Genomic DNA, 14,707 nt, shown 5'->3' on the forward strand with positions numbered 1-14,707 from the left:
GCTATTATAATGGTGTTGTATGCAAACAGAAAATTTTGTTAGTGTGAAGTTTATTTGTTTAGCCTTTACCTCAGATTACATACAAATTATCATCTGAAAGTGTATGTTCTGCTCTTTCAATGGGTTGTCTCAGTTCATTTTTAGCACTAACGATCGCGGAGATATTCAAGCAGTTAGCTTCTAGTTCTAGTTTGTGCTCACCTTTTCTTAAAGAAGTCAGTTACCAATTGTTTCCCCTCATTTTGTTTTCTTTCCTTCTCCTGTCTGTCCTTTCTTTTTTTGGTGGCCTGATTTGGCTTTCTTTAAGAAAGGTATTTCTACAGCAGAAGTCCACCAAACAAAATGCGTGCAGATGGACTAAACCATTTGGCACATTAGCAAGGGGTGGGACCGATACCTTAGATAGTCTTTACTTTTTTGTATACAAAATGTATCAGTCAATCAACCAAGTTATTCAGCCAATATACTTACTTTATATTTCATCTGACATTCATTATGAAATTTAATTATGAAATTAAAATATCCAGGTAAAGTAAAACATATTCCAGACTTTTCAAGGGCCCTGGTAATCAGTACTAGTTTTACCCCCAGTCCGACGCCCCTAGATGTGTGAACATGAGTATGATGACAGATCATCATCTTTGCGACTAAACTATTTAAGTGTGCGAGAACAGAGACTGTTTGACTTGCGAGACTTGCTGTGGAGCTAGTCTAGTTAGTTATATAATCAGTTCGCCTTTAATTTTGGGTTTGTGATTAGTTCTGCATGAATATGCGTCTGTTTATCGTGAGCGTCCTCGCTGTGCTGCTGGCGTTGAGCATCCCATTCGCCATTTCTGAAGTTTTAGAAACTTTTACTAAATGTAAAGAGTTTTTCTTTAAAGAACAGCCTCCGGTGATTTCTGGCATCCTGGATTCACGCTCTAAAAATAATCATTACAAAATAATCTGTCAAAAATATCGTAATATGTACACATTTGCAACATTCTACAACGCAGAAAATAGGATTCCTGTTTTCTCAGCTTACAAATATACCGGGAAAATAAGTAAAAGACCACGGACTTCATGGATGGTTGAGCCTCAGGTGAGGAGTTTCAAAGCATTTTTTTTCTGTGATTCAGAGAACATAATTATGTTTCAGATGTATTTCCAGAGATTTATATTATATTTTTTTCTGCTAACTTGCTGATTATACTAAAAGTAATTTATTGTTGACTTAGTTTACATTTTTATGTACTGTATGTGTATTTTGACTGTCCTTTACCTGCTTGTTTAATCATTTGTTTTGTAGCAACAAAGTAGGCTAGATGTTTTTAGTTTCATGTCAGAATTTTCAGAATTTGCTATTCAGCACTGATTTCTATTCATTTAGGCTAATGTCTTAAATGAACAGTTCACCAAATTCTTTTTTAATTCTGTCATTATTTACTCACACTCAAACCTGCAATAAAAAATATTTATGGAAATTTCAGCTAATTTAATTTTAATTGCATCTTTTATTAATTGTATCTTGTTTCTCTTTCTTTTAAACATTTGTTCTTCAGCTTGATCCTGCTGTTGATGACATGACTGTGCCATATGCAAATCAGGCTATCAGTGAAGACTACTGGAATAACTCATATAAAATGAGTCGGGGTCACTTGTTTCCCAGCGGTCATGCATCTGATAATGTCACTGCCGAATCTACATTCACACTGACCAACGTAGTGCCACAGAAGTTAACCTTTAATAACGGCAGTTGGAATCGCATGGAAAGAGAAATTTCAGACATCATGAATAAGTCTTGCTATGACAATAATAAAGTTTTAGCCCATGTGCTGACCGGAGCAATACCTGGCAAAGATAAACTGAATGGGAAAGTGAACATTCCCTCTTACATGTGGACGGCCTTTTGCTGCTACAACAGTGCAGGGAATTCATTTGTCTCCCAAGCTTACTGGGCTCCAAATGTAGATGAACACATCAATAAAGGAAAAACTATCATTAAAAATAACCTGCAGAAATTACAGGAATTTCTGAGTCAACAACTGAGGACAAAAGTACAGCTGTTTAATAACAACTGTACAAAAAAAGTGTAAAGCCAACTAAAACTAGCAGAAGGATACATAATCACTGAACTATCATTTATTCTGTTTGATTAGAAGTGTCAAAATGCTTTTATTTACATGTAGCTCTTCCAAAGTCCTAATTTAGCATTCTATAATCCTGCTTTTAACTCTTTATCATGTCAGTTTTAGTGTCTACATTTTTTTTTTTAAATACAGTTATTGTAAGAAAAATATGTCTGTGTAAATTGTTCTCATAAAGCTTGTGCAAATATTGCCATTTCAGAGTCATTTCACTGTCTAAAGGGAAGTAGATTATAAGAGAATATAATCATCCAAACACTTGCAAAAAGTCATCAATTACTCTCATATAACTTTATATAATGAACAGATTTAATCCAGGCTTTTATTCACATATAAACATTGATCAGCGAACATTATTGGATGGTTTGGGTTTGTGAGTGAGAGGTTACATCATCAGAGAAAAGAGAAGAGAAGAGAAGAGAAGAGAAGAGAAGAGAAGAGAAGAGAAGAGAAGAGAAGAGAAGAGAAGAGAAGAGATGTCACTGCAAGGGGTGTGAAAGAAAACTTAACACTCAAAATGATGTGTGACACAGTTTCTCAAAGTATGCGCTACTTGAGTTCACAGAATTAGATGAGAACTCAAGTATTGTAGCAAATTATTCTTAGTAAATAAGTAAAACTTGCAGTTGTAAATGTTGGAGTATCAGAAATATCTCATGTGTAAAAATAGCTACATATTTAAAAAATATTTAAAATAAAATGGTGACCAATTATAGAACCTATACAATTTCCCTTAAACACAGGTGTGAAAGAAAACTTAACACTCAAGTTATGTGTGACTCAGCTTCTCAGAATTTGTGTGAAACTTGAGTTCACAGAATTAGGAGTGTGTGTGTGTGTGTGTGTGTGTGTGTGTGTATGTAGATTCAGAGTAAAACAACTTACGTGTCTTAGAGAAAGGGCATTTAAGTACAGATTGTGTTGCGGGACCTGAGTGCATTCTCCTTTCTACAACCACCTCAGCTTTACTTTCACAATTCAGTTCTGTTTAACACGGGTGAAGATGCGTCTGTTCATCGTGAGCGTCTCTGTACTGCTGGTGCTGTTTTTGTCATGCACCACGCCTAAAGTTGTTGACACATTCAGTAAATGCGATTACTTTTTTAAAAGAACGTCTCCGGTTATCCCCGGCATTCTAAAGAATTCAGTTGCACAGGATGGTTATAAAATAATCTGTCAACAATATAACAATCGTAACAGGTTTGCAACACTGTATGATGTAAAAAAGATGATCCCTGTTTTCTCGGCTTACAAATACACCAGAAGACAAGAATTCGAGAGACTAAGAAAGACTCCATGGATGATCGAATCGCAGGTAATGTACTTATAGCGGCTTGTTTTTATAGCTACAAAATAATTGTTTTACTTCCCTGTTACTTTAGTTCTTGTTTATTGTTTATTGTCCAGTTCTTTAAAAAAAATTAAATAATAATCTTTCAATTATTTATATTCGATAGCTTGAACCTTCAAGTTATGAAACCAATGTGCCATTCACCAAGCAGGCTTGCAAGGGAGACTATCATGATAACACACAAAATGTGCGTCCCGGTCAGCTATTTCCAGCCATTCATGCAGCTGATGGAGAAACTGCTAAATCTACATTCACACTCACCAACAGCGTCCCACAGAGGAACAACTTGAGGAATGGCAGCTGGACTCGCATGGAACAACAGACTCAAGAAATAATGGACAAATACTGTCGTGACCAAAACAACAAGACAATCTCAGCCTATGTGCTAACAGGAGCTTTACCTGGAAATAATATTTTGAATGAAAGAGTCAACATTCCCTCTCATATGTGGATGGCATTTTGCTGCTATAACAGTACGGGGGGATCATGGGTCTCCAAAACTTATTGGGCAGAAAATATAAATACAGATAATGGGGAAAATATTAGACTCAAGAGCCTGAATGAATTAGAAAAATTCCTGAATGAAATATGGAAGAAAGAAGTAAAGTTGTTTTACAAAGACTGTAATAATTAACATAAAACATATGAGAATGCAGAATCATAGTATCACATTATGCAGCATTAGAGTTTCCTGAAAAAGTGATTTTCATTAACTCTCATTTATCTTGATATCTAACAAGCTGTTCGTAAGTAAAGGTTGTGCTTCTTAGTGTGTAAATGCTTTTTCTTCTTTAATAAAGCTTGCAGTTGTAAATGTTGGAGTACCTGTGCATAATTGCATGTGTGAGTTATATAAAAAAAGTAGAACATATAGGCTACAAAAGGCAAACATGTGATTAAAAATGCCAGCAAATCAGATGGGAACTAATTGGTTTCCGCAACCACATATAAATTGTAAACTAAAATCTTGATTCTGAATTAAAATAGTTCATGCATGTTAAAAATGACAACTACATTTACTCCCACACAGTGTGAATGATGATTACGCCCCAGGAGGGGTTTTATTATTATTATTTTTATTATTATTATTATTATTTTTATTATTATCAAGCAAAAATAAATAAAATACAAAATAAAATGTCTATAACATGGTGACTGGGAAGGGACATGCTAGTTTTCCTTTGTTTTGTCATGGCCACGACATATTAACTCATGGGGTAACTCTTTAGAATACTGTATCTGTCATTAATGAATAACTACACAGGAACAAATGAGTAATGCAATATTATCACTCTAGTAACTACTATTAGCTAACAACAAACTCTGATTAAGGAATAAGTAAGTAATAGCGCTCAGGTGAATGTGGTAGTTCATTATTAGCTAATCAATAACTATTATCTTTTTCATATCTCACAGAGATCTAGAAGAATATACAGTTTCTTAATTAATGTCAAGTAATGCATAATGAATATTTAATTCTAAAGTGAAGGTAAAGGTAACCCACTAGTAATGACTCAAGTATTATACTGTACATCCTTTAGAAGGAACTACTAATTATTTGGATCTATTCTAAAGTGAAAAACATGATAACTCTCTAGTAATGACTGAAGTCATTGTAAACGTGAGGTTTCTGTAATTTTTAAAAAAAGGTTTTGGATAGTAATGACTTATGTATTACTACATCCTTTTGAAGGAACTATTAATTATTTGGATCTATTCTAAAGTGAAAAACACGATAACTCTAGTAATTACTGAAATCATTGTAAACTTGTGAGTTTTTTTGTAAGGGTTTGGATAGTAATTCCTTCGGATGGATTTAGTAACACAAATGCAGTATTCATGTTAATTATGAACCTGAAGCAGTTCTTACTAGTTTGGGAGGTAGGAAAAAAATAGTAATTAGTGATTAGCTAATTATGAACTACCACAGCGACATTCGACTAAGCGTTATTAGGCTACTTCCTAATTCATTAATCAGAGTTTCTTGTTAGTTAATAGTTAATGGAATGTCAATAGTGCATTACTCATTTGTTCCTGTGTAGTTATTCATTAATGATGGAACAGTATTCTACAGTGTTATCACTCATGGGAACGTGATATGCCATGGGAAAAACAAGATTATCCTGATTCCAGCAGAAGAATGGATTTCAAGAAAACAACTTGAATTATTTCAACGTTTGATGCGCATATAGAACAAAAACAGTTATAGATGTGGAAAAGAAAAATCTGTATTATATTAATTTTAATGACTACTTAATTAGAACATTTAGGATAGATGGTTTTGTGTCTTATGTCCAGGTATTCTTTCTGTTATCCACAAGAAAAAAAACATTTTGTGAAGTTTACATCTATACACCCCATTCAATTATTTTGGAAATGGTCCTCATGTCAGGAATGAAACTCAAGGTCCAATTGCGAGTGTAACAAGACAGTTTATTTATGCACAGGGAAATAAAGCAAGGCAAATGGACAGATTATGTCATGCAGATGAATAGCAGGCCCTAGTAGCACGGAGACTGCGACAGGCTGAAGTACATCCACACATGGGGTGCGTTTCCCGTACAATGAAGTAACTCGCTGCTACTACCATAGTACGATGCATCGTTGAAGAAATCAAGCAGCTAGTAACTGTTTCCCGAAACCGTATTGTCACAAATTGGTCGTTTAATCACGTTGGTTAATGATGTCACGTACATAGTGGAGTAATAACTTCTTTTAATGAATCTGTTTGAGATCGAATTAATGCTAGATGTTTGCTATAAATTACGGACATGGCATCTGAGGACTATTTCTCATTTTTTCTCAGTAATTTTGCTTTATTTAATCTAGGCTTGTTCTTATGTACTAGAGCATGCATGAACATGCGCACTCTTCAAAAACGGGCACTCTTTAAATCTTTCGGAAATCTAAAAGACGTAAATGACATTTGTATGTATTCTAAATAAAAGATACAGATTGTACTGAATGTCAGCTTGCTTATTTGTCTCAAAATAAGGATTTATTGAATTCACATGTCATGCAAACAAGAAACGTCTCGGTTACATATGGTAACCCTCGTTCCCTGAGGGAGGGAACGGAGACGTACGTCGTGGTGAACGACGAATAGGAATCTCGCTAGAGAGGCCAATCTACTTCGAGTGAAACTAAAACAAGCCAATACACATTGGCGTGCAATCATTTGCATCAGCTGCGCAGCCTCGCAGCGCGGGTATTTAACGAGCAGCTGGTGTGATTGCACTTCAGTTTTTTGCTGAGGAGCCAAGCCTGAAAAAGCTGGTCGCCCCGGCGGGTAGCCGCAGATGTGGCGACGGGACGTACGTCTCCGTTCCCTCCCTCAGGGAACGAGGGTTACCATATGTAACTGAGACGTTCCCTATCGTCCGGTCACTACGACGTACGTCGTGGTGAACGACGAATAGGAATCCCTAGCAAAGCGCCACAGCTGCTGCACCCCATCCAGCGCCCCGTGTAAGCCTCCTCACCTTCTTGCCTGGAAGGACGATAGGAGAGGGCTTACACCGAGAGTATCCGTCACTGTTGTTCCGTTATAACCCATACAGTGAGATTATTGGATAACACTGGGAAAGCGTGCCCGATCTGAGGGAGGGGAACGCTGCGGGAGCCACATTCTTAAGGAGAGTTATGTGGGAATAGACATATGGACTAACCCGAGGGTTGTACTGCATATGAGTAATGGGTGACTTAGCCCAAGGGAAAGACACGGGCTTCCATTAGGAGCAGCCGTGGAGAATATACACATATGGGATCCCCGTAGGGTCACACATATGGGACCCAGCCTAGACCCGGTTCTCAAGGATTCAGCGGACAAGGCCTGGCACCGGACACTCCGCCATGTCCGGGCCGAGGGTGTTTGGAGGACTCAACAGGTTTTGACTCTGGAGTAATAAGGTGCACAGTAGGATGCAGCAAGCCGACAGAGCCGGTACTCACAGTGCTTCTACCCGTTTAGGGTGAGAACACGGGAGGACACGGGCTCTACACGTAGGCTATAGAATCTAGCGAACGTGTTAGGTGTTGCCCAGCCCGCAGCTCTACAGATATCTGTTAGTGAGGAGCCACGTGCCAACGCCCAGGAGGATGCAACGCCTCTCGTGGAGTGTGCATGCAACCTGAGCGGGCAGGGCACGCCTTGAGCTTGGTAAGCCAAGGCGATGGCATCCACTATCCAGTGGGCCATCCTCTGCTTGGAGACAGCCTTTCCCTTCTGCTGGCCTCCGTAACAGACAAATAGCTGGTCTGAGGTCCTGATGCTTTGAGTTCTGTCCACGTACATACGCAGAGCGCGAACGGGACAGAGCAAAGCCAGGGCTGGGTCTGCCTCCTCCAGGGGCAGCGCTTGCAGGTTCACTACCTGATCTCTAAAGGGAGTGGTAGGAACCTTGGGCACATAGCCAGGCCGGGGTCTCAGTACAACATGGTTGTCACCCGGCCCGAACTCTAGGCACGATTCGTCGACCGAAAATGCTTGCAGGTCCCCTACCCTCTTGATCGAAGCCAGTGCAATCAGCAGCAAAGTCTTCAAGGAGAGAAGCTTTAAGTCTGCTGACTGCAAAGGCTCAAAGGGAGCATCCTGAAGTGCTCGGAGCACCAGGGAAAGGCCCCAAGAGGGTATGGAGGGGGGACGAGGAGGATTTAATCGCCCCTAAGGAACCTGACGACCAGGTCGTGCTTCCCAACTGTTTTGCCATCTATGTGGTCATGATATGCTGAAATAGCAGCAGCATGTACTTTAAGGGTGGAGGGAGACAGCCTTCGCTCCAACCCTTGCTGCAAGAAGGAAAGCACTGACCCTATCGAACATCTTCGGGGGTCCTCTCTACGGGAGGAACACCAATCGACGAACAGGTTCCACTTCAAGGCGTACACACGTCTCGTAGACTGCGCTCGCGCAGAAGTGATGGTGTTAAGTACCTCTGGGGGTAAGTCACCTAGAACCTCCGCGTCCCGTCCAGGGACCAGACATGGAGTTTCCAGAGGTCCGGACGCGGGTGCCATAGGGTGCCCCGTCTCTGAGTCAGAAGATCCTTCCTCAGAGGAATGGGCCAGGGAGGGACTGTCACGAGGAGCATGAGTTCTGGGAACCAAGTCCGGGTGGGCCAATAGGGAGCCACCAGAAGGACCTGCTCCTCATCCTCCCTGACTTTGCACAGGGTCTGTGCAAGTAGGCTCACTGGGGGAAATGCATATTTGCGGAGGCCCCGGGGCCAGCTGTGTGCCAGTGCATCCGTGCCGAGTGTTCCCTCGGTCAGGGAGTAAAACAACTGGCAGTGGGAGGTCTCTGAGGAGGCAAACAGGTCTACCTGAGCCTCTCCGAACTCTCTCCAGATCAGCTGAACCGCCTGGGGGTGGAGTCGCCATTCTCCCGGGAGCACAGCTCGTGATAGCTCGTCGGCCACACGGTTGAGCACACCGGGGACATACATGGCTCGAAGCGACCTCAGATGCTTCTGACTCCAAAGGAGGAGATGGCGGGCGAGTTGCGACATGCGACGGGAGCGTAGACCACCTTGTCGGTTGATGTACGCAACGGTCGCAGTGTTGTCCGTACGGACCAGCACGTCTCTGCCCTGTAGCGGCCTTTTTAGGCGGCTCAGAGCGAGACGAACTGCTAGCAACTCGAGGCAGTTGATGTGCCAGTGCAGTTGGGGGCCCGTCCACACCCCTGATACTGCATGCCCGTTGTACGTGGCACCCCAGCCGGTGGCAGAGGCATCTGTGAACACCACAGCATGCCTGGACACCTGTTCCAAGGGGACTCCTGCCCGAAGGAACGAGGGATCTGACCACGGACTGAAGGTCTGGCGGCACTCCGGTGTGATTGCCACTCGGTGAGTGCCGTGATGCCATGCCCATCTCGGGACTCGGCCGTGAAGCCAGTGCTGAAGCGGTCTCATATGAAGCAGCCCGAGCGGAGTTACCGCTGCTGCCGCTGCCATATGCCCCAGGAGCCTCTGAAAGAATTTCAGTGGGACCGCCGTCCTGCCTTTGAACGTGTTCAAGCAGTTCAGCACCGACTGAGCGCGTTGCTCTGTGAGACGCGCTGTCTGAGCGACCGAATCCAACTCCATACCGAGATAAGAGATCCTCTGCACGGGGGCGAGTTTGCTCTTCTCCCAGTTGACCTGAAGGCTCAGCTGGCTGAGGTGCCTGAGCACGAGGTCCCTGTGTTCGCATAACTGATCTCGAGAGTGTGCCAGTATGAGCCAGTCGTCGAGATAGTTGAGAATGCGAACGCCCTGTTCTCTCATGGGAACAAGGGCCCCCTCTGTGACTTTCGTGAAGACACGGGGAGACAGGGCCAGCCCGAAGGGCAGGACCTTGTACTGATATGCTCGACCCTCGAACGCAAAGCGCAGAAACGGCCTGTGTCGAGGAAGAATCGAGACATGAAAGTACGCGTCCTTCAGGTCGATCGCTGCAAACCAATCTTGGGGACGGATGCATTCGAAAATGCGTTTCTGCGTAAGCATTTTGAACGGTAGCTTGTGAAGGCTCCGATTCAAAACTCGCAGGTCCAAGATCGGTCGTAACCCACCACCTTTCTTGGGTACAATGAAGTAGGGACTGTAGTGCCCTGACCTCATATCGGCTGGAGGGACCGGCTCTATCGCGTCCTTCGCCAGTAGGACTGCGATCTCCGCGCGCAAGACATGGGCATCGGCTGCTCTCACTGTAGTGGAGTGGATGGCCCGAAACTTGGGGGGACGCCGGGCGAACTGAATCGCATAGCCGAGCCTGATGGTCCGAATGAGCCAGCGAGACGGACTGGGGAGCGCTAGCCAGGCTCGCAGAGACCGTACAAGCGGGACCAAAGGGACCGTAGGCGTACCCGGAGTGGGGCAGCGAGGTGGAACACAGGGGCTCGGCTCGGGAGGCTCTCTCTGGGAGGCGGCCCGTAGCGGAGTCTGAGTGTGCTGTGCAACACTTACCTGGTTCCACGAGGCCGGAGGTGCAGGAGGCGGCTTGGTTGCGTTCTCGAACTGCACACTGCTGCCTGCTGGCGATAGAAGAGGCGGATGAGAGTGGTGAGGATTCTCTCCCCCCACTGCTCTCCGGGCCCTCTTCGGACCCAGAGACGGAAGAAACTGCTCTTTTATTGAAAATTTGGGTACCGCTGGTTTTGAGGCCAGCGTCGGAACAAAAACAAAAGGAAACAAAGGATTTTCCAGGCGGTGGGGTGGGAGCAGCAGCTTGCCGCCGCGGCAGGATGTGTCTGATGGCCTCAGTCTGCTTTTGTACAGCCGAGAACTGCTGGGCGAAGTTCTTGACCGCGTCGCCGAAGAGGCCGGTCTGGGACACGGGGGAGTTAAGGAACCGGAGCTTGTCGGTCTCCCTCATGTCGGCCAGACACAGCCAGAGATGGCGTTCCTGGACCACCAAGGTGGACATCGCACGACCCACCGACCGCGCGGTCACCTTCGTCGCACGAAGCGCGAGGTCCGTCGCGATACGAAGTTCCTGAAGAACTTGGGGATCGTGACCACCCTCGTGCAGGTCCTTCAGTGCCTTGGCCTGATGGACCTGCAGCAACGCCATAGCGTGCATGGCAGAGGCGGCTTCCCCACAGGCCTTGTAAGCCTTGCCGGTTAAATCCGACGATTGCATCGCAACGGCCCGTTCCACTGGCGGGATACGCGTGTATCCCTTAGCCGCCCCGCCATCAAGGGTGGTGAGGGAGGAGGAACCACTGGGACGGTTTCTGGCAGTGAAAGGTGCCGTCCATGTCCCCGTAAGCTCCTCATGCACTTCCGGGAAGAAAGGCACTGGGGTGGGTTGCTGACAACCAGCACGCGCCACCCCGAGATACATATCGTCCAACCTCGAGGGTTCGGGACACGGTGGAGGATTCCACACGAGCCCGACCCCTTTGGCGGCCCGGGAAAGCATGGCCATCATCTCCGGGTCCGTCTCAGGCACCGCTGGCACACCCGAAGGAGGCAGCGGTGCCGAGTCGTCGTCCGCAGAGAGGTCTGACCCACCCTCCGATGCAGCGATTGACATCTGGTCTTCAGGGGGAGCCCCAAAGGAGACAACCGGTACACACCGCAAGGATGGTCCAGCTTTCTCCAATGGGGGCTCCCCAGGCTGCGGAGCGTGAGGGGGTTGGTTCCCCGAAGGAGACGCGCTCACCGTAATCCTCAGGTCACCCGTGTCACTGCCCGAAGCAACCCTCTGAGGAGGATTGGATCGAGGCAGAGGCACGGGGACTCCGCCCCTTTGCAGGAACGTGAGTCTCGACCGCAGCTCCGTGATGGTCATCTTCCCACAATGGGTACATGACTCATCCACCAACGCTGCCTCAGCGTGTTTAATGCCCAGACACACGAGGCAGCGTTGGTGACCATCCCGTGAACCCAGGTAACGACCGCATCCAGAAACACACAGATAGAAAGTCATTTTTTCTCTTTTTGAAAAAAACGCTCTCTATCTGTGCAAGCTCTTTTAGGGACTGCTCTCACTGGTGCTGAAATACACAGGGGGAACAGACACTGCGAACACAGACGGGAATGTGCACCCGTCTGTGCGCTCTCTCTCTTCTCGCTGTCTTACCAGCTGTGACAACAGCCTTTGAGCGCTCAACGGCGCACCTTACCAGCTGTAAGAACAGCTTTTTGTTTGCTCAGTTTTTTGGACAAAACACAGAAAAACAAACACAAAGAGAAGACTGTCCCCGCTGCCGTGTTCTAACACCCGCACCGAAAGAGAGATCCAACGGCTCGTCTGATTCCACTCTCAGAAGACGCATCGAAGTGCTTGGCTCCGAAGCAAAAAGCTGAAGTGCAATCACACCAGCTGCTCGTTAAATACCCGCGCTGCGAGGCTGCGCAGCTGATGCAAATGATTGCACGCCAATGTGTATTGGCTTGTTTTAGTTTCACTCGAAGTAGATTGGCCTCTCTAGCGAGATTCCTATTCGTCGTTCACCACGACGTACGTCGTAGTGACCGGACTATAGGGAACTATGCTTCTAACAACAGGTCGAGAGCTGTTGTTCCAACTACACAACGTTGCAATGCTCTTTGCGAATATGGTTAGAACTATGGTTTCGGGTAACAACGACTTGTTGAACTGTGATGATAACGATGGAACTTGTGATGGAGTACTGCAAGGCTTAGTACTAGGACCGTTGCTTTTCACCCTGCACATATCATTAGAAAGCATGGCATTAGTTTTCACTGTTACGCTGATGATACTCAGCTCTGTATTTCTTTGCGCCCTGACAAAAAAATACAAATTCACAAAATTAACTGAATGCAGAGTTGATATAAAATATTGGAGGACTAGTAATTTCCTACTACTTAATTCTGAAAAAAACAGAAATTTTAATAATTGGAGCAAAAACCTCCACTTGTAGTAACCTACTGTCTAACACTTGATGGCTGCTCTGTCAAGTCTTTGTTGTCAGTTAGGGTGTGCTCTTTGATACCAATCTTTCATTTAAATACACACTTTTCTAGCATCTGTAAAACTGTAAAACATTAAAACATTTTACATCTTAAATATATATATATAAATTACAATAAATCCTATCAATGAAAAATGCAGAAAAGTTAGTTCATACGTTCATTACCTCAAGGCTAGATTATTGTAATGCTCTTATGGGTGGTTGCCCTGCACGCTTAATAAACAAACTCCAAATGGTCCAAAACGCAGCAGCTCGAGTTCTTACTAGAACCAGGAAGTATGACCATATCAGCCCGGTTCTGTCAACACTGCATTGGCTCCCTATTAAACAAATCACAAACATTTTAAAATCTAGCTAATTATTTACAAAGCACTAAATGGTTTAGCTCAGTACTTGAGCGAGCTCTTGACGCATTATAGTCCTTTACGTCTATTGCAATTTCAAAATTCTGGCCAGTTAATACCTAGAATATCAAAATCAACTGCAGGCTGCACTTTATCCTTTGGTTGCACTTTATTTTACAGTATGTGCACTTTCAATGTACTTCAAGTGTACTTTATTACCCACAAAAGTACTCAGTAATAAAAGGTAAGTACATGGGTTAAGTTAAGGTTTGGGTGTAGGTTCAGGGTTAGTACCTACAGCAGGGGCGCAGATGGCACTAGGGACGGGGGGGACATGACCCCCCCAGATTCATAGTGACCCGATCCGTCCCCCGCCCTCACTATCCCTACGAAAGGCGACAAAAATCGGTAAAACAGAGGATTAACCAGTGTTTTCGATATGTACATTAGCCAAAGTAGTGTCCCGGCCCGCGCTGCTTCAGAATTGGGTCGGGGCAGACGCAGGCTGACACACAATAATAATCTACACCGGTCACCATTACTTTGTACCCACGTTCTCACTACACGCTGTTCTGTTGTCAATAAACACACGATGCCACCGACGTTTACACTCTCTCTCTGTGTGTGTGCTACGACTCCTGAGTGACGCCGGGGTCCTATGAGGAGCTGGTAGCTGCCTCAATCGTGCCTGTAGGAGCGGTAACCATAGTGATCATATACCATCTATGACTGAGCTGAGTGTGTGATTTTCTAAACTGAAAAAAAAATCGACTGTATAAATGCCACATAAAGGCAATGAAGAGACAAAAAACAATCACCTCGTTTTTTCAAAAACCAAACAATGTAAGTATCCTATGCCTGTTGACTTTCCCAGATGTGGCAGATTAGATTTGTTAAGGGGAATAGCTAGTCTGACAATAATGGCAAGAAGGCTTTTGCACTTAGCAAACACAGCAAAATATGGAGACCATAACTATGCATTTAGGTGAGTGGACAGAGGCAAATAATGAATGAACACAAAAAGAATGGTTGGATAAATCAAACAATTTATCGTCGTCAGGAAATAATGTTTTATCTTATCATTTAACCCATTGTACTGTATAAATTGACTGAGGTATGTTCACTGTCGTGTAAGCAACTATAAAAGTAATTAGAATAAGTAAATTTGTGTGGTGCAAGGTATATGCAAACAACAAATAAAGGCCTACATAAACTTTTGACATCATCTTATAGCAGGAGCAACAGAGGATATAGATTCTTAAATTATGGGCTATGAAAAACATTTCTTAATATGTCATACATCATTTGAAAGATATTTCTAATCTATAAATTGCAAAAAAACTTGTAATTAACACTTACATTTTAAATTTTGAGTTTTTCTTAGACATTTGAAATAGTAGTTTTAGCCATTAATTCTCAGGAATATGTTGTATTTCACATTGTTGTGAAATTCTAT

At 44.1% G+C, this 14,707-nt stretch overlaps 1 protein-coding gene and 1 long non-coding RNA gene across 2 annotated transcripts; one reads left to right on the forward strand and one right to left on the reverse strand.

Annotated features, from left to right (window-relative positions):
* The first annotated feature begins 624 nt into the window (after positions 1 to 624).
* LOC309511297 lies at positions 625 to 4,315 on the forward strand. Its single transcript, XR_014210578.1, has 3 exons — positions 625 to 1,084; positions 1,545 to 3,444; positions 3,587 to 4,315. It is a non-coding gene; the product is annotated as an uncharacterized lncRNA (long non-coding RNA).
* A 3,835-nt stretch (positions 4,316 to 8,150) lies between these two features.
* Positions 8,151 to 11,760, reverse strand: LOC309511646 (uncharacterized protein; the record flags this gene model as incomplete). Its single annotated transcript, XM_082186871.1, has 3 exons — positions 8,151 to 8,554; positions 8,613 to 10,691; positions 10,741 to 11,760. The coding sequence occupies 3 exons, from the start codon at positions 11,758 to 11,760 to the stop codon at positions 8,531 to 8,533; spliced, it is 3,123 nt and encodes a 1,040-aa protein (XP_082042997.1). The 3' UTR covers positions 8,151 to 8,530.
* Between the last annotated feature and the right edge of the window lie 2,947 nt (positions 11,761 to 14,707).

The sequence above is a fragment of the Leuciscus leuciscus genome (genome assembly GCF_965113295.1).
Source record: "Leuciscus leuciscus genome assembly, chromosome: 12".
Classification (NCBI taxonomy): domain Eukaryota; kingdom Metazoa; phylum Chordata; class Actinopteri; order Cypriniformes; family Leuciscidae; genus Leuciscus; species Leuciscus leuciscus.